At 52.9% G+C, this 21,787-nt stretch overlaps 2 protein-coding genes and 1 pseudogene across 12 annotated transcripts in view; 2 read left to right on the top strand and 1 right to left on the bottom strand.

Annotated features, from left to right (window-relative positions):
* The first annotated feature begins 888 nt into the window (after window positions 1-888).
* LOC125133223 (insulin growth factor-like family member 1) lies at window positions 889-2,074 on the top strand (annotated as a pseudogene).
* Window positions 2,075-3,687: 1,613 nt separating this feature from the next.
* CCDC61 (coiled-coil domain containing 61) overlaps window positions 3,688-21,787 on the bottom strand; it is a 35,805-nt gene continuing 17,705 nt past the window's right edge. For 3 of the 11 annotated variants that reach the window (XM_047790427.1, XM_047790425.1, XM_047790435.1), the window contains 9 exons: window positions 19,147-19,357; window positions 18,987-19,069; window positions 17,828-17,997; window positions 17,633-17,708; window positions 17,156-17,313; window positions 16,992-17,070; window positions 16,764-16,812; window positions 16,201-16,279; window positions 15,791-16,059 (listed from right to left, as the gene is read on the bottom strand). In XM_047790427.1, the coding sequence (XP_047646383.1) occupies window positions 15,962-16,059; window positions 16,201-16,279; window positions 16,764-16,812; window positions 16,992-17,070; window positions 17,156-17,313; window positions 17,633-17,708; window positions 17,828-17,997; window positions 18,987-19,069; window positions 19,147-19,357 (1,003 nt within the window). In that variant the 3' untranslated portion in view covers window positions 15,791-15,961. Of the gene's footprint in view, window positions 3,891-5,166; window positions 5,371-13,375; window positions 14,021-15,790; window positions 16,115-16,200; window positions 16,280-16,763; window positions 16,813-16,991; window positions 17,071-17,155; window positions 17,314-17,632; window positions 17,709-17,827; window positions 17,998-18,986; window positions 19,070-19,146; window positions 19,358-21,787 lie in introns of those variants that run through there. The other 8 variants (XR_007136319.1, XM_047790428.1, XM_047790429.1 and 5 more) reach the window with 8 other exon arrangements.
* Window positions 11,148-15,275, top strand: PGLYRP1 (peptidoglycan recognition protein 1). Its single transcript, XM_047790436.1, has 3 exons — window positions 11,148-11,593; window positions 14,339-14,460; window positions 15,002-15,275. Exons 1-3 carry the CDS (start codon window positions 11,226-11,228, stop codon window positions 15,178-15,180), a joined length of 669 nt encoding a protein of 222 aa, XP_047646392.1. The 5' UTR covers window positions 11,148-11,225; the 3' UTR covers window positions 15,181-15,275.

The following is a 21,787-nucleotide window of genomic DNA, read 5'->3' as shown; positions in this document are numbered from 1 at the left end:
AAAGCTGTTCCTGCCCCAAGGGCCCAGCGTGTCTCTGCAGGCCAGGCGGGAAAGCTGGAGAGCTGATGACATCATGAGCTTATTTCTGGTAGGGGGCAAAAAAGCACCAGCTGGGATGTGCCAAACTTCCACTGACTCCGCTGCAGCCACCCCAGAGCCATGACTCCAAGACGCTGCATCCTGGGTAAGAAGGACCCAACCCCAACTCCCTGGCAGCCCATCTTCAGTCTCAGCCACAGCCTCATCCTTACCTCAGCCTAATCCTCCTCCCAGCCCCGAGCCAGACAAGTGACTCCATCATAGCCATACCTTTTCCACATGCCCACGCTCAGCCCCATCCACATCCCTCACCCAGTTCCCCCACACATGCCCGATGCCATGCATATCCCAGGTTCCCACTCCAAACCCGATCTTCTAGATTTTTTTTTTTTTTTTTGGTCTTTTTAGGGCAGTGGGTGCTGCATATGGAAATTCCCAGGATAGGGGTCAAATCAGAGCTGCAGCTGCCGGCCACAGCCACACTAGATCTGAGCCACGTCTGCAACCTATAACACAGCTCAAGGCAACACTGGATCCTTTAACTCACTGAGTGAGGCCATGGATCAAACCCACATCTTCATGGATACTAGTTGGGTTCGTTACCACTGACAGGAACTCCCCAATCTTCTAGATTTTAACATAGGTCACGTTCACAACACGACACCAGTGTCAGCTCAGCCCCTTTAGAGCTGGACCCCAGCTGAGCCTCCTACTCTAAACTCTTCCCTCCCAGGAAACACCCACATTCCTCAGAACCCGAAACCCATTTCTTCTAAGAGCACCGCTGGCATCCCCCTCCACTTCCAGGGATCCCTAATTACCTGACACCTGAACAGGTTTGCCGCTAACATGTCCCTGAGCCTCGGTCAGAACAGACACCCCTCAGACCCTCCCCTCTTCCAGGCAGGGCTCCCTGGGGTGGACCAGAGGCCGTCCCATCAGTGTCACCTCATTCCATTCCTCTCCCGCCGCTGTCTCAGCCACTCTGCATCCTCTTGCTCCTCTGCTCACATGGAGCCCCAGGTGAGACCAGGAGGGACATAGGTGCTTAGGGGTCGGGGGCAGCTCCTAGAAGACCCAGCCTAGGGCTTTGCCTGCCCTGCCACCTGGGCCACACCAGCTCTGTTTCCTCCAGTGTCGCCCGCGTGCGCCCTCACCTGATGCTGTGCCAGCCACGCGGGAGCTCCCGGGACAAGTTCTACAACCCGCTGCAGCACTGTTGCTATGACAACGCAGGACCCGGATGTGTGGCAACCGCACCTGCAGAGTCAGCTTTTAGCAGTGCTGCCCATGGTCAGTGAAGAGGCCCCAGGAATCCTTCGTGACGAAGGTGAAAGGTCAAAATTGGAGTTCCCGTCGTGGCGCAGTGGTTAACGAATCCGACTAGGAACCATGAGGTTGCGGGTTCGGTCCCTGCCCTTGCTCAGTGGGTTAACGATCCGGCATTGCCGTGAGCTGTGGTGTAGGTTGCAGACGCGGCTCGGATCCCACGTTGCTGTGGCTCTGGTGTAGGCTGGTGGCTACAGCTCCAATTCGACCCCTAGCCTGGGAACTTCCATATGCCGCAGGGAACGGCCCAAGAAATAGCAAAAAGACAAAAAAAAAAACCAAAAAGGTCAAAATTGTTACCTGACCCCATCCTTGGATGACAGGGTTTGTCACAGGTGGGGTTCTGTCCCTTCCATCCAAAGGATGAGGGGGTGAGGGGCAGTGGGCAAGGTCTGGATGCCTCTTCATTCTAGGATTAAACGCCCCCCCCCCCCCAGGGCTTTTCTCAGTGTCCTTCTTCTGTCCCTGTCCACCTCCTCTAGTCACCCCACCGCTCTTTTTCTCTGCTGCTTCTTTCTCCTTTCGTTTTTATTTCTCTCGCATCCTTTGTTGTCCATCTTGCGTCTTTCTCTTCCACTCCTCTGCCCATGATCTGCTTATCCCTCCACCCCTGTCCATCCCCTTCTTGCTCTCTCTCTGTCTCCCTCTTCAGTGTCAGCTGACAGGGGATCAGGGGACCAGAAAGTGGCTGGATGCTGCTTCCTGAATAAGCCTGGTGAGAGGGATGTAGTGGTGCCATAGAAGTGGGAGGTGGAATGGGCATCTGGGGACAAGGACACTCAGACTCGGTCTTCCCCCTCCTTGACATGCACCCCAAACCTGTCCTGAGTAGGATGACCGGTCCCCTTTCTGGGACCGTGGACGATCACGAGAGATTATTTTGCCATTGCAGGTGCCATGAGCCCTGACCTCTTCCAGTCACCCCATGGCCAATATCATGAGACACAGTCCCCAGGCCGGCACTGCGGACCCTTCATGAGGGATTTCGTAGCTTTCGGCATTTTTCTCCACCAGGTGCAAAACATGAGGTACTTTCCACATTTTGCAATTTTGCATGTACAGTCACGGTGGGAGCTTGAAGTATTGGGAATGGTCATAAACCTCTGTCAGCTTCCAGAGGCGGCAAGGTCTGCCTGCTTTTCTGTATACGAACAATTTCTTTTTTCTTTTTAGGGCTGCACCTGTGGCATATGGAAGCTCCTAGGCTAGAGGTAGAATGGGAGCTGCAGCTGCCAGGCCACACCACAGCCACAGCAACTCGGGATCCCAGCCACATCTGCAACCTACACCACAGCTCCCGACAGTGCGGGATCCTTAACCCCCTAAGTGAGGCCAGGGGTGGAACCGCATCCTCACGGACACCAGGTCGGATTCTTAACCCCCTGAGCCACAACAGGAGCTCTGCCTATGAAAAAATTCATGACCTCCTGGTCTCACTGAATAAAAGTGCCATCTCAATCGCAAGCTCAGCTCACTTGCGTGGACCTCAACAGGGTGTGGCACAGGGTGGGGGAGCCCTCCCTCAGGGAGGGAGGGGCCTTCAGCGCTGAGCTTCAGCCCAGACCTGTCTCCCCAAAGGACGGAGCCGGGGCCGGCGCGCCCCCTGGCGGGCACTGGCTCAAGACAGGGCGGGGCGGCTCTGCTCGTGGACCAGGGAGAGAGGGGGTGCCCTCGAGCTGCAGGGAGAAAAGTCTGGTGGAAAATCCAACCCAGGGCTAGACGTCTACCAGCCAGTAAACTGTGGTGTGGAGAGTTGGGACTCTCACACAGTACGAATTTCTTGTCTCCCAAAGGGATTCCTTGGGAGTTCCCTAGGATCCATGAAGACGCGGGTTCAATCCCTGGCCCTGTTCAGGGCTTAAGGATCCCACTTTGCCTGTGTAGGTCGTAGATGTGGCTGGGATCTGGCAGCGCCGTGGCTGTGGTGTAGGCTGGCAGCTGCAGTTCCGATTGGACACCTAGCCTGGGAGCTTCCATATGCGCAGGTGCGGCCCTAAAAAGCAAAAGCAAAAAAAAAAAAAAAAGAAAAAAAAGAAAAGAATAAAAAAGAAAAAAAAGGATTTCCTTGGAATAAATCAAAAATTGTCAGCATTGGGGGTTCCCGTGGTGGCTCTGCAGAAATGAATCTGACTAACATCCATGAGGATGCAGGTTTGATCCTTGGCCTTACTCAGTGGGTTAGGGATCCGGCATTGCTGTGTGGCTTAGGCCAGCGGCTACAGCTCCAATTTGACCCGTAGCCTGGGAACCTCCGTGTGCCATGGGTGCGGCCCTAAAAAGACCAAACAAACAAACAAACAAACAAAATTGTCAGCATTATAAGGTTCTGGAAACAGATCTGGATTTATTAACTCAAAGCAGAGGAAAAGGTCAGAGTGGATGACCTGTAATCCCCTTCTGGAGTGAGCTCTGGTTAATGAGGGGCCTGGAAATATCTAGAGTGTTTGAACCTTCAACTGAAAGTGGTTTCAGTCCAGGTCCCTCTAAGGACCCCTCCTGTGACACCAGCATTTCCTAAGGGTCTGGAACAGAAAGCGGGGGAGGGTGGTCATGAGTGTCTGAGGCCCCGTTTGGGACACCCCAAATCAAGAGCCCAGAGTATCACTCTATTCTGAGCAATTTTGAAATAAAATTTTTTTTATTTTTATTTTGGGGGCTGTGCCCACGGCACGCAGATGTTCTCCAGGCCAGGGATCAAACCCACACCACGGCAGTGACAACGCAGGATCCTTAACCTGCTGCACCATGAAGAAACCCCCTAAAATTGTTTTAAAATAAAATTAGGGAGTTCCCGCTGTGGCTCAGAGGAAACAAATCCGTTTAGTATCCATGAGGATGTGGGTTCGATACCTGGCCTCGATCAGTGGGTTAAGGATCTGGCATTGCCGTGGCTGTGGCGTAGCTCCGATTCCACCCCTAGCCTGGGAACTTCCATGTGCCATGGGTGTGGCTCTATAACACACACACACACAAAATAAAATAAAATTAATGGGTAGGAAATCAACTTCACTGCTTTCACAATTCAAAAAACACATTACATAAGTTTACCACTAACCCTGGGCCCAGGAAGGGAAGGGACTGGCCCGGGAAGTAAGAGCAAGGAGAGGGAAAGGAGTTTGGTTCCAGGGGGAGAAGGTGGCCTTGGGACACCCTCTCAAGTCATTCTTCACTAGAACATTCCAGGAAGGGGTTGGATGCAGGTGCAGCTTTGTTGAGAACTGAGTTAAAGAGAAGATGAGGAAGGTTGCAGATGAGGGGGTAGGAATGTGGCCCCGGGCCGTGGGGGACAGGGCGCTCAGAATATAGCCCTGGGGAGGGCTCCAGACTCCATTCAAATATAGAAGCCTGATCTCAGTCTAGGAGATCCGAGGGCCAGGCAGCACAAGTGAGTGGGTGAGGTGGGCTCTGAGGAGGCTCTGGGAACTGCAGAGTTGGAGTCTATTCATTCTTTTGTTTTGGCTCATACGCACGGCACATGGAAGTTACTGGGGCAGGGATTGAACCCTCACCGCAGCAGTCACCAGAGCCACCACAGTGGCAATACTGGATCCTTAACCTACTGAGCCACAAGGGAACTCTGGAATCTCCATTCTTTTTTCCCCCCCAGGGCCGCACCCTGTGGCATATGGAAATTCCCAGTCTAGGGGTCAAATTGGAGCTACAGCTGCCAGCCTATACCACAGTCACAGCAGCAACTCCAGATCTGAGCCTCCTCTGTGACCTACACCACAGCTCATGGCAACGCCAGATCCTTAACCCACTGAGCGAGGCCAGGGATCAGACCCGCATCCTCATGGATACTAGTCGGGTTTGTTACCACTGAGCCACGATGGGAACGTCTCACCTTGTAGTGTCTCTTGACTTTCCCTCTTTCTCTGCCCTTTCTGTGTCCTGCCCTCATCCTTCCCAGTTGCCTCTCTTTTCCTGCTGTCTGTCCTCTGGGTCAGATTCTGGCAGAGCAACTGGAATGCAGGACTGGCACTCAGTTCTCTGGCTCTTTTCCTGGAGGGGGAGTTGGTAGAGGAGAGAATTGGAAAGTCAAGGCAGGTTGGGGTTGGAGAGCTGTCCCTGTCATTTCTGAGGTGTAGTGGACACTCTCCACCCCACAGCCACCACCAACTCAGCATAGTGACACGTGTCCCCAAATGAGAAATGTTCCCGGTCTGTGTGACTTCCGGGTCTGGCATGGGATTTGAAGTGGCCTTGGTTAGTGCACTTCTGGGTCTGCAGGGCCTTGACTAAGATTATGGCAGAGTCTGAGTTCCCACTGTGACCCAGCTGGTTAAGAACCAGACTAGTTTCCATAAGGATGTGGGTTCTATCCCTGGCATCGCTTAGTTGGTTAAGGATCCAGTGTTGCCACAAGCTACAGCATAGGTCACAGATGCAGCTCCGACCTGGCATTGCTGTGGCTGTCCGCCCCTAGCCTGTAAACTTCCATATGCCTCGGGTGCAGCCCTAAAAAGCAAAATAAATAAATAAAATAAAATAAATGTCCATCAACAGAGGGATAAAGAAGCTGTGGTGTGTAGACACACACACACACAATGGAATACTAAACACACACACACACACACCATGGAATACTGCTCAACCATTAAAAAGAATGAAATAATGCCATTTGCAGCAACATGGACCTAGAGAATATTTATACTAAGTGGAGAAAGCCAAAGAAAGACAAATATAATATGATTTATATGTGGAATCTTAAAAACAAAGGATATGATATATAAGAGTTCCCTGCTGGCCTAGAAGTTAAGGGTCCAGTGGTGTCACTGCTGTGGTGCAAGTTCTGTCCCTGGCTCAGGAACTTCCACATGCTCTGGGCACAGGCTGATATAATGATGGGTGAGAGGGAGAAAAAAAATAGTCCTTTTTTCATCGTTTCTTTCTTTTTTCTTTTTTTTAGGGCTGCTACTGTGGCATATGGAAGTTCCCAGGCTAGGGGCCAAATTGGAGTTGGAGCTGCCAGCCTACACCACAGCCACAGCAAGGCAGGATCCAAGCCACATCTGCGATCTATAATGCAACTTGTGGCAGCACCGGATCCTTAACCCGCCGAGCAAATCCAGGAATCAAACCTGCATCCTCATGGATACCAGTCAGCTGAGCCACAATGGGAACTCCCCTTTATTTATCTCTATTTACTCATTTTTGTCTTTTTAGGGCCACACCTGTGGCATATAGAAGTTCCCAGGCTAGGGGTTGAATCGGAGCTGTAGCCGCTGGCTTATACCACAGCCACAGAAACGCTAGATCCGAGCCACATCTGGGACCAACACCACAGCTCACTGCAATGCCAGATCCTCCACCCACTAAGTGAGGCTAGGGATCAAACCTGCGTCCTCATGGATATTAGTCAGATTCGTTTCCGCTGAGCCATGACAGGAACTCCTCTTTATCTTTAAATGGGTCAATGACTCAACCTGGACTCATTGGGACAGTCCCGGGTTTGCCCACTGACCCAGCATAACTATTTAAAACTCCCTCTGTCACTCTTAGGTGTCCTACTTGTACAATAAATAATATGATGACTCTAAACTTAGAGATCTCACTGTATGGTGGGAACAGAGATTAATGAAAGAATTACACAGGTAAGTTAGTAACTACAGTCATGACAAATACAAGGAGAAAATGGTATGCAGAAGTTCCTGTCAAGGTTCAGCAGTTAACGAACCTGAATAGTCTCCATGAGGACGCGGGTTCGATCCCTGGCCTCACTCAGTGGGTTAAGGATCCCGCATTGCAGTGAACTGTGGGTGTAGGTCGAAGACATGGCTCTGATCCTGTGTGGTCGTGGCTGTGGTGTAGGCTGGCAGCTGCACTCTGATCTGAACCCTAGCCTGAGAACTTCCAGATGCCACAGGTGCAGCCCTAAGAAAGAAAGAAAGAGTACTCAAGTGATATAGTCTTGGAGTTCAAGGCAATATAACAATTACCCATTGTTATAAGTTGCAGTAGGTAATTCACATGAGCCTGTCTCAATATTAGGCTAACAGGATACAGAGTAAATAAAATTCAAACAAGGGAAGACTTTCTCCACCTGCCAATGATTGCATTCTTAGTATTGTTAAGGAATCTGATGTGTAAATATTTCTGTCTTTTTACAAAAGGTTAGCTGCATGTTTTATCATCTTGAAACTAAGGTACAAATGTGCTGAATATCTTAAGGTTCCTCTTTGTACAGAGTCCCCTGGGGCCAGGGTAGCCAAAGTTTCTTCAAGGGCAGCAAGAAGGACAGGATGGCTGGGGGACTTGGGAAAGGGGTCTTGGCCATGAGTGAGGTGAGGCTGGGGTGGAAGAAGCCCCGACTATTGGCCACAGTGAGAAGCTTGGGTCTCATTCTAAGAGTCATGAGAAGCCACAGAAAGAAAATGTGACTGGCTTTTGATAGGAGCCTGGGCCTCACAGGACCCAGGGTGCATGATGGGACATTATGGAGGAGGTGGGAGCAAAATCCAGGTGCCAGGAGCTACTGATTGAAACAAGGTGGAGAGAGCAGAAAGAGCCAGGAGTACTCTGCTTTGTAAGCTATTTAGGGAATAACAGCATCATGACTTGGGAGTGGATTGGATATTCATTCAATGGCTCAGTTACTGTCTATTGAGCACATGCTATGTGCTGGGCATGGATGGTCAAGGATGGTGCTCAGGAGTTCTCCTGTGGTACCCCTGGTGAAGGATCTGGCATTGTCACTGTAGTGACGTGGGGCGCTGCTGTGGCTTGGGTTCCATCTCTGCCCTGGGAATTTACATGCCACAGGTATGGCCAAAAAAAAAAAAAAAATTGGTGCTCAGATTTATGGCATTTGTAACTGGAAGATTCATCATATCATTCCCTTAGACAGGGACTAATGGAAGAGGCCAGTTTGGAGGAGCAAATAATGGCCCGTTTTGGAAATCTTGCATTTGAGGCGCCTGGGAAACATCCAAGTGGAGATGTCAAGTAGGCAGGTGGATACACAGATTCAGAATTCAGCTGAGGAGTTCCCATCGTGGCTCAGGGGGTTAAGAACATGACAAGTGTCCATGAGGATGCAAGTTCTATCCCTGGCCTCCATCAGCAGGTTAAGGATCCAGCATTGCTCTGGCCAGCAGCTGCAGCTCTGATTCAACCCCTAGCCTGGGAACTTCCATATGCTGCCAGTGCAGCCCTAGAAAGACAAAAAGCAAAAACAAAAACTGAGTTCAGCTGAGAGCTCCAGGCTAGACATAAAAATCTGGACGTCATCTGCATTTTGGTGGTGGCTGAAGCCATGAACTAGATAAGATCACCTGGCAGAAAAAGTATAATGGTCAAGATGGGAAGAATGAGTCTGAAAGGGAGAACAAAAGACCAGCCAGAGGAATAGAAGGAAAATCAAGAAAGTCTTACAACACGAAAGTTAGGTAAGGGAGCATTTTGAGAAGAAGGAAGTGGTCAGCTATGTCAAATGTTGCCTAGTTGCCCAAGATTATCCAGCTAACATGGGGCAGGACTGAAAGGTAAAATGTCTATTTAATAAGGGATGTTGGGACAAATGATTCACCATTTGGAAACAAAGCTAGACCCCCTACCTCACACCATATGCAATTCTAAATTCTAAATTCTAGCTGAGGTGCAGGGGTACAGGTCTAAAAGTAAAACAGGTAATAACATTTTTTTAATATAAAAAGTTTTATAATCTTGGTTGTGAAAAGATCTTTTTAGGGCAAAACAGAAAACAAAGGAACTTTGGTTTTTTGGGTTTTTTTTTTTTTTTTTTTTTTGCTTTTTAGGGCCATGCCCGCAGCATATGGAGATTCCCAGGCTAGGGGTCGAATTGGAGCTACAGCTGCTGGCCAACACCGCAGCCACAGCAACGCCAAATCTTTAAGCCACTGAGTGAGGCCAGGGATTGAACCCACAGCCTCATGGTTCCTAGTTGGATTCATTTCCACTGCGCCACAATGGGAACTCCCAAAGAAACTATTTTTTAAAAATGTTTTCATAGAGAGTTCCCTGGTGGCCTAGTGGTTAAGGATCCAGTGTTGTCACTGCTGTGACAGGTCACTGCTGTGGCTTGGGATTGATCCCTGGCCCAGGAACTTCTACTGCTGCAGGTGTGACCAAAAAAAAAAAAAAAAAAGTTTTAATAGGCTAGAGGAAAAGGTTTGCCCCACGTTTGTCTGACAAAGGGTTAATCTCCCAACAGGGAAATGATTAAAGAGAAAACCAGGCAATTCCCAGAAGATGGACACAACATCCATTAATACATAAAAAAGGTAATCACCTCACTGACGTTGAAGAAATGCAAATAAAACAAGATACCTCCTTGGACTGACCACATGGCTGGGGAAAATAAATACTAAAACTTTCTTGGAATGGTATTTGGCAATATCTATTAATATCTAAAACGTAGCATTTACCTCACCTGCATGCTTGCTACATGGTGTATTCATAGTGTGCAAATTAATAGAGATCTCCACTATTACTTCTATTACTCTAAAATACTATTAACCGTATTAACTATGAAAGTTTTCTTTTCTATAGGTATCTTATTTTTTAATGCTTTTGAAATGAATTGAGACACAAAAAATGCATATCCAACAACTCAACAATCCCAGGAATGGGATTATTTTCTTCCCTTTGCAAATTGATAACAAAAAGGCAAACAACCCACTTTTTTAGTGGGCAATGGAGATTAATGGGCGATTGACAAGAGGCAAATCCGAACGCGCAGCAAATAGAAAAATACTCAATCTCCTGAGTGGTCATAAAATTGCCAATTAAAGTCCCAGGAGTTCCTGTTGTGGTGCAGTGGGTTCAGAACCCGACTGTCTGCAGTGGCTCAGGTTGCTGGGAAGATGTGGGTTCAATCCCTGGCCAGTGCAATGGGTTAAAGGATCCAGCATTGCCTCTGCTAGTTTGGATTCAATCTCTGCCCCCAGGAACTTCCATGTGTCCCAGTGGTGCTTATGTGGCGCTATGAATGAATTAGACATCTTCTAAGGAATCAACTTATGAGTTAGGTGCTTTATATTATCAGCCCACTTTGCAGATGGGGAAAACTGAGGCACAGAAAGGTTAAGTCAATTGCCTAAGATCACACACTGGAACGTCACCAAAATTTTTTTGTTTTGTTTTTTTGTCTTTTTTTTTTTTTTGCTATTTCTTTGGGCTGCTCCTGCGGCACATGGAGGTTCCCAGGCTAGGGGTCTAATCGGAGCTGTAGCCACCGGCCTACGCCAGAGCCACAGCAACGCGGGATCCGAGCCGCGTCTGCAACCTACACCACAGCTCACGGCAACGCCGGATCGTTAACCCACTGAGCAAGGGCAGGGACCGAACCCGCAACCTCATGGTTCCTAGTCGGATTCGTTAACCACTGCGCCACGACGGGAACTCCCCAAAATTTAAATGCAGGCAACCTGGCTCTGAATTTGGGCTCTGAATCAGGCTCCACTACCTCCCATGGGTCAGCAACATGACTAGTCCTCTTCCCGCCTCAGTTTACTCAACTGTGAAATGGGCTTCCCAATACTCAGTTCAGTTTGTTGTGAGGGTTAAGTAACATTGGGCTTAGGCCTGGGCTAAGTGTTTTTTAAAATGGGAGTCTTTGTTTCTTCAGTCCTGGCAAGAAGAAGGGAGAAGGCCAGGGGTCCCTCTCCTTCCCTTTTTAAGTTCCTGGTGAGCCGTCCAATGCTCCACTGAGAGGGCAGGGCAGAGATCCAGACCCTGGCTCTTCCAAAAACCACTGGGCAGAGTGCCCACCCCCACCTCCGCGGGGTCAGGACCCCGCCTCTCCTCTCCCGGACTTGACCACACCTCACTCTGTTGCGGCCGGGACCAGAAAAGGAAGCGATCTGGGGTCCCACCGGGAAGTCCCTGGGGGTGTGATGCAAGCCCTCCCCCCACCAACCCCGCAGATAAAGGCACAGGGCCAGCCTCGAGCTGCCAGCCGCCTGTGCGCCCTGCCTGCCATGGCCCGCAGCTGCGCGCTGCGCTCCTGGGCCCTCCTCGCCCTCTTCGCCCTCCTCGGGGTTGCTGGGGGAGGTCTGGCAAACTGCATCCCCATCGTGTCCCGCAGAGAGTGGGGGGCCCTGGCGTCCGAGTGCTCTGCGAACCTGAGACGGCCAGTGCGCTACGTGGTGGTATCGCACACGGCGGGCAGCACCTGCGATAACCCGGCCTCATGCCGGCGTCAGGTCCAGAACGTGCAGCACTACCACGTGCGGACGCTGCACTGGTGCGACGTGGGCTACAAGTGAGTGCAGAGCTGGGGCAAACGCTGGAGCCGCGACTGCGGGGGGCGGGTGCGCGCGGGGCCGGGAGACCGGGTGATCGGGCTCTAGAACCGCCAGGCTGATACCCCCTGGCGCCTTACTCAACGCGCAGCATCCTCGTTTTCCCCCAGAGTCGCGGCTTAGAGCTGGGTGCGTGCAGGAAGCGCGAAGATGCTTAGGAGGAGGGGAAGTGCTAAAGTCCGAGCTCTGCCCCCGGAGATAGGGTCAGACTTTGCCAACACCAGGAAGGTGTCCTGTGCACTAGAGTCCCAGGGCCTGGTGAAGCACGGGGCGGGGCTCCAGTCCCAGCTCCTCTGGCTGCTGGCTGAGCGCTGGGGCAGGCGGTCACCCTCTCTCAGCTTCAGTTTCATCTTCCTCCTCTAAAAGTCAATGGGATCGTGGCCTACTCCATCACTAAGCCAGCAGATAACGTGCAAAACGCTCAGGACACCGCCTGGCTTGGAATGGGAGTCCCCAAACTTATGGACTACTGGCACCTACTACTATATGCCAGGCTGGGCGCACATGCTGGGATGTGGACACATGAACAGGGCGAATCCAGCCCAAAGGGAGTTAAAGACCAGCAGGGAGCAAGGTCAGCAAGATGCATTCCGATGGTGATAGAAGCGATGGAGAAAAGGAACAGGGTGATGGCCACGGCTCTGGTCTATGGGAGCTGAAGACGGAGTGTAGTAAGCTGTGGTAAAGCAGAGGTAAAGGCTAGGAGGCTGAGTGAGTGGGTCCTGCCTGTGGGACAGAGGTCACGGGGCTGGAGGTAGCTGGGAAGAATGACATCAAATGAGGAGGAAGGAGTTGGCAGGGGCCAAATCGCACAGGGGATTGAGGCCCAGCGGGAGGACTTCGATTTTAACACCGGAGCGATGGGACGATGTGAGCCTGCTTGGGTGAGGAGCTCCCTCTGGCGGCCATGTGGAGAGCAGACTGTAGCGGGTGGCGGCGCGGGGTGGACCGGAGAGCAGAAACAGGGGCGGCGATTGGTTAGATCTGCTTCTGGGCCACGCCCACCAACTCTCGTCCAAGGTAATAGGCTAGGGTCCTGCACAAGGGTTTCTGCAGCGAAAGAGATTTGGACTCTAGGGTTCTCAGGCCCCGATAAACACCAGAATGACCTCACTGGAAATGTATGTTCCCAGGCCACATCCTTCGAGACTGCTTCAGTAAGGCTAGGGGGAGGCCGGGAAATCTGAGGACCTCACTCAGAGAAATCTAGAAACCTTCAAAGGTATCCCTAGCTCTTCTGGCTCAAGATTTTTATAATTCAAAGGCTCCAACTTCAAAGTTTTGTTTCTAAGGTCAGGCGCTCCAATTCTAAGTGTTTCCCTGAAGGAATGAAGCAGCCTCTGGTCTAAATCACTTTCTAGGAAAGCAGATTGGAGTCTGTTTCTTAGATTTTAGGATTCGAGTGTTTTGAATGGCCCTTCCATGTTGCATCTTGTTCAGAGCTTCAGTTTTTTCCCCTGTAAAATGGGGCTCCTGACCACACCCACCTGGTGGTGGGATTTGAGGCTTGAGACGCAGTCACTGAGCAAATATATATATATATTTTTTTGCCTTTTTAGGGCTGCACATGCAGTATATGGAGTTTCCCAGGTGAGGGGTCAAACCAAAGCTGTAGCCGCTGGCCTACAGCACAGCCACAGCAACACCAGATCCAAGTCGCATCTGCGACCTACACCACAGCTCATGGCAACACCGGATCCCTAACCCACTGACTGAGGCCAGGAACTGAACTTGTGTCCTCATGGATACTAGTCAGATCCATTTCCCCCAGCCACGACAGGAACTCCCATTGAGCAAACGTAGAGAGTACCGACTGTTTGTGTCAGGTGCTGCAGCTGTGACAGGGCCGTTACCACCTGGGGCCAGTATCACTATGGTATTTCTGGTCTCTTTAGTCCAGGATCTGCCTCCCAAGTGGTTGATTCAGGACCCAATATTAGAAGTTCGCACATTCTATGCATCATCGGTGACCCTGTGAGCCAGGGGTCTGTGGTGGCAGATAACACATCTCCAAAATGCCGATCAAGTTAATTCCAATGTTGGAAATCAAACTCGCTCCATCAAGACATGTCGAATGAGTGAGTCTGAAGGATCTGCTGACAGAACTGGAAACCTCAAGAGGCAGATGCTGGGGCTCCATGGTCTGAGTCTGGTTGCAGCGCCAACCTTGATCCTGTCACTCAAGTGGACCCCAGCAGGGAAGAGGAAGCAGGAAGCAGGCCGGGGAGAGGGCAGAAGAGCTTCTCAGTGGAGAGTTCTGGGAAACATTAACCTCCAGAACATGACCTTGGATAAATAACCTCTAGGCCTCTGCTTCCTCAGCTTCAAGTGGGGATGACAACAGTGCCTGTCTCGGGGACTGCACAGGATTCAGCAAATCGAGAGCTCTAGGGCGGCAGGAGAGGGCAAGGAATCAGACCATATGGGTGGGGGTCACAGAGGAAATCTATGTGAAAATCCTGGCTCTGCCCCTGACCACTGTGTGACCTCAGGCAGGTGTTGCCACCTTTCTGATTATCTATAGAATGGGGGCAGCGGTGGCTCCCGGGCTTGCTGTGAGGATGAAAAGAGGTGAATGCAGAGCTGTGCTTGACCAACGGCAAGGGCCACGGTCATTGTTATGACTGTGGAAGACTTGGGGGGGAGGGAGTCCTCCTCCAGGAAGGCCTTGGTCACTCATCCAGCCCACCCTCCCACCCATACAGCTTCCTGATCGGAGAAGACGGGCTTGTGTATGAAGGCCGGGGCTGGAACACCGTGGGCGCCCACTCAGGTCCCACATGGAACCCCCTGTCTCTGGGCATCTCCTTCATGGGCAACTACATGAGTAAGTGACTGTCCAGTCGTCAGCTGAGGGGCTGACTCGGTGCCTGGGGGAAGGCGCGGCACGGTGTGCAGTCACTGAAAGACTCGGCCCCTTGCAAACTCGGAGGCCTAAGGCGAGTGACTGCTTCTCAGAGGCTTGTTTCTGCCTTTGGATAAAGACCATTTTCAACCAGTTTCAGGGAAGATGAGTTCACCTCTAGAAGCGTTCTTGGGCCAGTCCATGACACCTAAGAAGTGCTTGATAAATGGCAACTACGGCTGTGGGTCGGACGGGGAGGTCTGGGGGGACAGAGGAGAGCGAATAGGCAATGATCCTGGCAGCCGGCACTTGCTGAGGGCTTGGTCTGTACATAAAGTAACTCATCTGATCATCCCACAGCCCTCTGGGCAGGTGCCATCACTCTCCCCTTTCAGAGATGAGGAAACTGAGGCAAAGAGAGATGAAGTCACTGTTTGGCAGGGGGCCAGCTCAGTGCACCCCACGCCCCCTCTGCCCTTGGAGGGAGCCCCCGACTAATTCCTGCCTCTCTTACCTCCCCCAGATCGGGTGCCCCCGGCCCGCGCCATCAGGGCAGCCCAGAGTCTGCTGGCTTGTGGCGTGGCTCTGGGAGTCCTGAGGCCCAACTACGAGGTCAAAGGACACCGGGATGTGCAGTCAACACTTTCTCCAGGTGACCAGCTGTACGAAATCATCCAGAAATGGCCACAGTACCGCGCCTGAGCCCCGCTCCTCACACTGCTTCCCACCCCCACCCAACGCATCAGAAGTCCTGGCGGCCTCCCCCCCGCCTCAATAAATGCAAAGCTCAAAGTGTATTCCGGGTCTCACCATCCGCCTCACCGCCCTCTCTCCCACAAGACCCCCAGCCGTCCCACACCCCACCTCCCAGCACTCTGTCCTCACTGGTGCTCAGAACCCAGAGGCCCCGACCCTGAACCAAGACCCCAGAGATCCCAGCTTGGAAGCAACATCACAGCTCAGAACCCAGAGGTCTCAGGTCAGAGCGCAGGAATTGGCGCCAAGTCGGCCGAGATGTCACCACCAGCGGCTCAGGAGTGCTCGCCTCCTTGCAGTGAACCACGCTGCAAGATGCCCCCTCTTTACTGCCAAAGACATCCTGCGCAGCATCGCTGCTGGACCCCTTTGGGGACGAGCTGCTCACTCCCACCCCTCAGGTATCCCTGCTTTTATTGCTTTAGAGAGGGAGGGAGTTTTTCCGGAGCCTGGACCACCATCTGCCTCCCAGTCACAGCCATGCCCAGAAATACGCAGGTCCCGGCTTCAGCCCCCACTCGCTCTTCATTTCTGCCCACTTCACTCCTACCCTCAGTCACAAGCTGAATATGTTTATTTACAAAATGCACTTAGCCTCCCTCCCAGCCTGCGTGCCCGCGGGAGAGGGAGGGGGCGGGGCCTCGCACGCCCGAGCCCCCTGGCCCCGCGCCCCCAAATCCACTGGTGGATGGGCTTGAGGGACAGTGGGCCCTCCTTGCGGCCCCCGTCAGGACCGCGTGTCCAGTCGGTTCATGTATTCCTGCAAAGCCTTCAGGCGGGCGTCTATTTCGGCCATGTCAGCCGCCTGGTGGTCCGAGCTGTATTCTGCGAGGGCAGGCGTGGGTGCGGGGCTCTGTGAGGGGCCTGAAGCCGCAGGGAGCTACGGGGCCCAATATGCTGCCCTTAGTACCATCCCCACCAGCTCTGGGGCAGCTGAGGAGGGGGGGATGTGGAGTCTAAGCTCACCTTTCATGGGGACCCAGCCCCCTGAACTGGCCAGGCGTCTCTGATGGCGTCTGTGTTCCACGGGGATGGACTTCTGCTGCTGCGGGGGGCAAGAAAGGGGGTCAGGCAACCTCTATTCCTGCCCCCCAAATCCCGCCAGAAATTCTGAACCAAAAGCCCTCAAAATAAATAAATAAATAAATAAATAAATAAATAAATAAATAAGGGTTGACACTCCTTGAGCACTTATACGCAAATAACCATCTCCCATCTTCACCAGAACCCTGTGAGGTGAATGCTATTATCATCCCCACCTAACTGATAAGGAAACTGAGGTGCAGAAGCTAAGCAACTACCTTGGGTCACACAGGTTATAGGAAGGGGAGCCAGGTGTTAAGATCTGGCAACATGAGGCCTGAGCCAGTGCTCTTAACCCGCCCCCACCCACCCATCCTCCAAAGGAATCCCAGAGCCGCCTCTGCAACCTGACCCCCTAGAAAGGAATCGTGCGGCAAAGGGACAGTGAGCTTCTGGTGGTTTAAGGCTGCCCCTACCTCCTCCAAAGCCTGAGGAAAGACACTCACCGTATTCGACGAACTCCAGGTAGTGGGGCTGGGAGGCTTCCCGCATCGGCTAACAGAGAGGAGAGAGAATTAAGGACCAGTGGGAGGAGTCTGAGGCACCTCGCATCTCACCCTCTTGCGGGGTTTCAAGGCTCCAGCGTCTATCACACAATCTCCCCGCAAAAGGCTGTTTCCAATCTCCCCAGACAGCCTTTTGGAGTCGGTGCTTTCCCCCAGCCTAAGTTTTACCCTCTAGGGAGGGATTCAGAGAAATCCTCGAACTCGCTACAGGAGCTGGCGGACGAGCAGCGGCTGCGGAAACTGTCCACTAGAGGCAAAAGGAGAGTGTGAACCTCCCGCAATGGCCAGTCCCACCCACCCTCCTGCCAGCCCCGCGGCTCCAACCCAATTACCCGAGGAGCTGCGGTTTCGGGAGCGGTTAGCCGCGTCTCCTCGGCCGGTCACGGCAGCGGGGGGCCGGGTCTGGCGAGACCAGGAGATGGATGGGCCATCCCCGCTTCCTCCGCTGCCCAATCGGTTCCGCTGCTGCTGCTGCTGCTGCTGCTGCTGCCCTGGGGAACAAGAAAGGAGACGCCCACCTGTGCGCCCGACTAATTCCGGGAAGGGCATTGCTTCGCCCCTGCGGGTCACACCTAAACAAGGAAAAACCAAGCGAAGACACACACAACGGGTAGGGGTGGGAGAGACAATTAAGGGGGGCGGGGTTGGCGATCAGAAGAGTCTGAGGTCAGGTGAGAAGCAGGAGCAGGGAGGGGGGAAGAGAAGAGATGGAGGACGCGACAGGTGACGGAGACGGGGATGGATGAGGGCACAGGTCAGAGGGTCAGGTAAAGGGGCAGGGATACGGGCAGGAGAAAGCAGGCCCTAACTTTCTCTTGATCTCTCTCTGTTTCTTCTCCTTGGCTTTCACAAAGGCTGTTGGGTCGAAACGGGTCACGCGACCACCTAGGACCGAATAGGGGTCGAGTATGGAGAGAAGAGGAGGCTGGGATCACAGGATCACGCCTCCACAGTTCTAGTCCCGCCCACATTCTCCCACCGGCAGGGCAGGGCCATCAACAGACCTGTGGGCGACGGCGAGGGGCCGGCTGGACCGCCTCGACCCCGGCCCCCGCGGCCACTCTCCCGGGATGAGGAGCGGGCGGCGCCACGGCCACGGGACGTGGAGCGCTCCCGGGACGTCGAAGTGCGATGCTCCCGGGCGGAGGGTGGCACCACAGGCGGAGTCCGTCTCCTGGGAGCACGGAACCCAATGTCGGTTTCCCACGGGCGACAACTCCTAGCCCGTCTCTTCCCGGACCGCACCATCCAGGAACCTTCAGACCCATCCGCTCCACCAACTCGACATTCACGCCCTCACACACAACCCTCCCAGATACCTTCCCCTACGCTCCACCCCCCTCCGAGCCCCACAATAACCCCCCAAACCCATCTGTCACTTCTCTGTATCTTAAAACACCCCTTCAGGAGTTCCCATCGTGGAGCAGTGGTTAACGAACGAATCCGACTAGGAACCATGAGGTTGCGGGTTCGGTCCCTGCCCTTGCTCAGTGGGTTACCGATCCGGCGTTGCCGTGAGCTGTGGTGTAGGTTGCAGACGCGGCTCGGATCCCGCGTTGCTGTGGCTCTGGCGTAGGCCGGTGGCTGCAGCTCCGATTAGACCCCTAGCCTGGGAACCTCCATATGCCGCGGGAGCAGCCCAAGAAATAGCAACAACAACAACAACAACAAAAAAAAGACAAAAAAAACCAACCAAACAAACAAAAAAAAAACACCCCTTCACCAGAACCCTCTCCCAGAGAGAGGTCTCCCACAGCTCCCTGGAAACCCTTGCCAGTTTTTCAACACCCACCACAAGAAACGCCAATAAACATCCCCAGATCCCCACCAGCTGAGCCGCGCCCCTTTTCTCAACTTGGCCTCAACCCCCGCCCCTTCCGGTCTCTATCCCAGGTCCAGCCTCCCGAAGGCCGCCTCAGGCCTGCCCATCTCTCAAGAGACCCCGCGAAGTTTTCAGCTCTAGTAAGACCCGCGTCTCCGTCCCAGGCAGTCCACTAGGCCCCTCCTACCCTCCCTCCCGCCCGCTCTCAGGCCTCACAGGCCCTCTCCATCCTCCCGGAGCCCCGCCCCCCCACCTTCGGCCCCGCCCATCCCGCCAGGAGCCCACCTGCAGGCGGGGTCCGCAGCTCCGAGGCCCCGCCCACACTCGCCCGCGCCCCTCACCCCCTCTTGTAGGCGGCCAGCTCAGTGTTCAGCGTCTTCAGCCGGGCACGCAGGCTCCGCTCCGACGCCTTCACCTCCTCGAGCTACCAGGAGGGAAGAGGGGCTTAGAGGCGCAGACCAAGTCAAGGTCTGGGCCCCGCCGGCCGCCCCGCCCCTTCACCTCCTTGGCCAGGCGGCGGCAATCCTGGCTCCGGCGGCCGGACCCTCGGTGCCCGAGGCCGCGCTCTTGCCGCAGCTCCAGCTCCAGACTGCGCACCAGCCCGCGCAGCGCCTCGATCTCCTGGCGAGCCGCCCGGCCGGCCAGCGCCTCCTCACGCGATCGGCCCAGCTGGGCCTCCAGCTCGCGCTTCTCAGACGCCAAGCGCGACACCCTGGGAGGAAGAAGTAGACGGCGAGGGCTGGGGCGGGGTGAGGAGCCCGGTCCCATAATCCTCGCTCCTCCACCGGGCTGGGCAATTCTTGGTCGGTAATTAGAGAGAAGCCAGTGAAAATCAGATGCTGGGCTGATGGGAATTTCAGAAAAGAGGGATCCAGCTCTCAACATCCACACTCATCAGGGCCAGCACCACTTGACCGAGGAAGGTGTCCTCCCAGAAGCCCGAGTCTGATTAGCCTGCAGGTTTAACAACGACTTCACGGGAACTACAGGGGACAGGGGACGACACAGAGCATGGAGATAAAATCAAAGTCCAGAACAAATAACCTCGCTTCTTCCTCAAACGAACAGCATAAAAAAGGGGGGGGGGGAGTAAAAGAGACTGTAACAATCTCTTTTAAAGATTTAAAAAAAACATCAACAAACTGCAGTGTGGGCCATACCAGGATACTTAGTCACATAAGCCAATCACAAAAAGGCACTTGTGAGATAATCAGAGAAGTGTCAGTACATACACCTGGGTTATCGGATGACATTAAGGAATTTTTATTAATTTTCTTGACTGTAATGACAGCACTTTTAAAAAAATGTCTTTATAGGAGTCCCCGTTATGGCTCGGTGGTTAACGAATCCAACTAGGAACCATGAGGTGCCTTGCTCAGTGGCTTAAGGATCCGGCGTTGCCGTGAGCTGTGGTGTAGTTTGCAGACACGGCTCGGAGCCCGCGTTGCTGTGGCTCTGGCATAGGCCGGTGGCTACAGCTCCGATTTGATCCTAGCTTGGAAACCTCCATGTGGTGCAGGTGTGGCCCTAGAAAAAAACAAACAAATAAATAAATAAATAAATAGCTTTAAAAAATGTCTTATATGTTAAATATGAATACTGAAATGTTTATGGAGGAGATAGGATGTCTGGGATTTGCTTCTCAGAGGAGAGGAAAAAGTGCTGATCAAACAAGATTGGCAAAATGTAGGTAACCACTGAAAGTGGGGTACAAGTACCTGTGCATTGTACTACTGTCTAATTTTGTGCATGCTTGGAATTTTTCTTTTTTCTTTTTAAAAAATTACTAGTAAAGGAGTTCCCGTCGTGGCGCAGTGGTTAACGAATCCGACTAGGAACCATGAGGTTGCGGGTTCGGTCCCTGCCCTTGCTCAGTGGGTTACCGATCCGGCGTTGCCGTGAGCTGTGGTGTAGGTTGCAGACGCGGCTCGGATCCCGCGTTGCTGTGGCTCTGGCGTAGGCCGGTGGCTATGGCTCCGATTCGACCCCTAGCCTGGGAAACCTCCACATGCCGCAGGGGCGGCCCAAGAAATAGCAAAAAAAAAATAAATAAATAAAAATAAAAAATTACTAGTAAAGTATAGTTGATTTACAATGTGGAATTTATCTTTTTTTTTTTTTGTCTCTTCTAGGGCCGCACCCATGGCATATGGAGGTTCCCAGCTAGGGGTCAAATCGGAGCTGTAGCTGCTGGCCTACACCAGAGCCACAGCAACGCAGGATCCGAGCCTCGGCTGCAACCTACACCACAGTTCATGGCAACGCTGGCTCCTTAACCCACTGAGCAAGGCCAGGGATTGAACCCACAACCTCATGGCTCCTAGTCTTATTTATTAAACACTAAGCCACAATGGGAACTCCTTGGAATTCTTCTTCATAAAAAAAAAAACTTTTTTTTCTTTTTAATCTGCGGCTCCCCTGCCACTCTCCAAGGAGCTTCCAGATTCGGTCCCTTCCAGCTGACGCCCCCCCCTCCCTCCTCTTATCCTCCCTCCCTCTCTGGCTCCAACCAATCTTCCCTTTGCAAATGCAATTTTCTCCTCCTGAACCCTCCCTCCTCCTTCTCCTGGCAGGAATGACTCCACTTATCCTTCAAACAGCATGTCCCCCTGGGAAGCCTGCCCGCTCCCCTGCCAGGCTAGGTCCTGTCCCTCTGTCCTCCTGGCTCTCTGTACATTTCCCTCCCAGTGCCAATCACAGTGGAGGTGGCATTGCTCAGTGGGATTATCTGCTTTCTGTCTGTATCCTCTCTCCAGCTGTTCGGTCTCTGTGTAGGAACCTGGGCTCTGTGGCCAGGCTGACGATGCTACTCCAGGTATTACAAGCTGGGTGACCTGGGCAGTTTCACTTCACATCTCTATGAAATGGAATGATATCGTAACCCCTCCCTCTAAGGTTGTAGGAATCTAAGAAGAGTACTTAGAACATGTCTGACACTGAGTAATGATTCAAAAAACATCAACTATGGCTGGGCAGTGTGCCTGGCACACAGGAGGAGCTCAATACATGTTTGATGAATCTTGGAGTCTTCCCAAACTCTCACTCCACGTTGAGAAGAGGAAGATGAGAAGGAACTGTCCAGCTGTGGATCTCAGGGCAGAGGGCGCCACCTGGTGGTCATCCTGGGCAACACATGCACCAG

This window comes from Phacochoerus africanus, chromosome 8 (assembly GCF_016906955.1).
Source record: "Phacochoerus africanus isolate WHEZ1 chromosome 8, ROS_Pafr_v1, whole genome shotgun sequence".
Taxonomy (NCBI): Eukaryota; Metazoa; Chordata; class Mammalia; order Artiodactyla; family Suidae; genus Phacochoerus; species Phacochoerus africanus.
The sequence above is the reverse complement of the archived record's forward strand: the minus strand, read 5'-3'. Positions and strand labels throughout refer to the sequence as shown.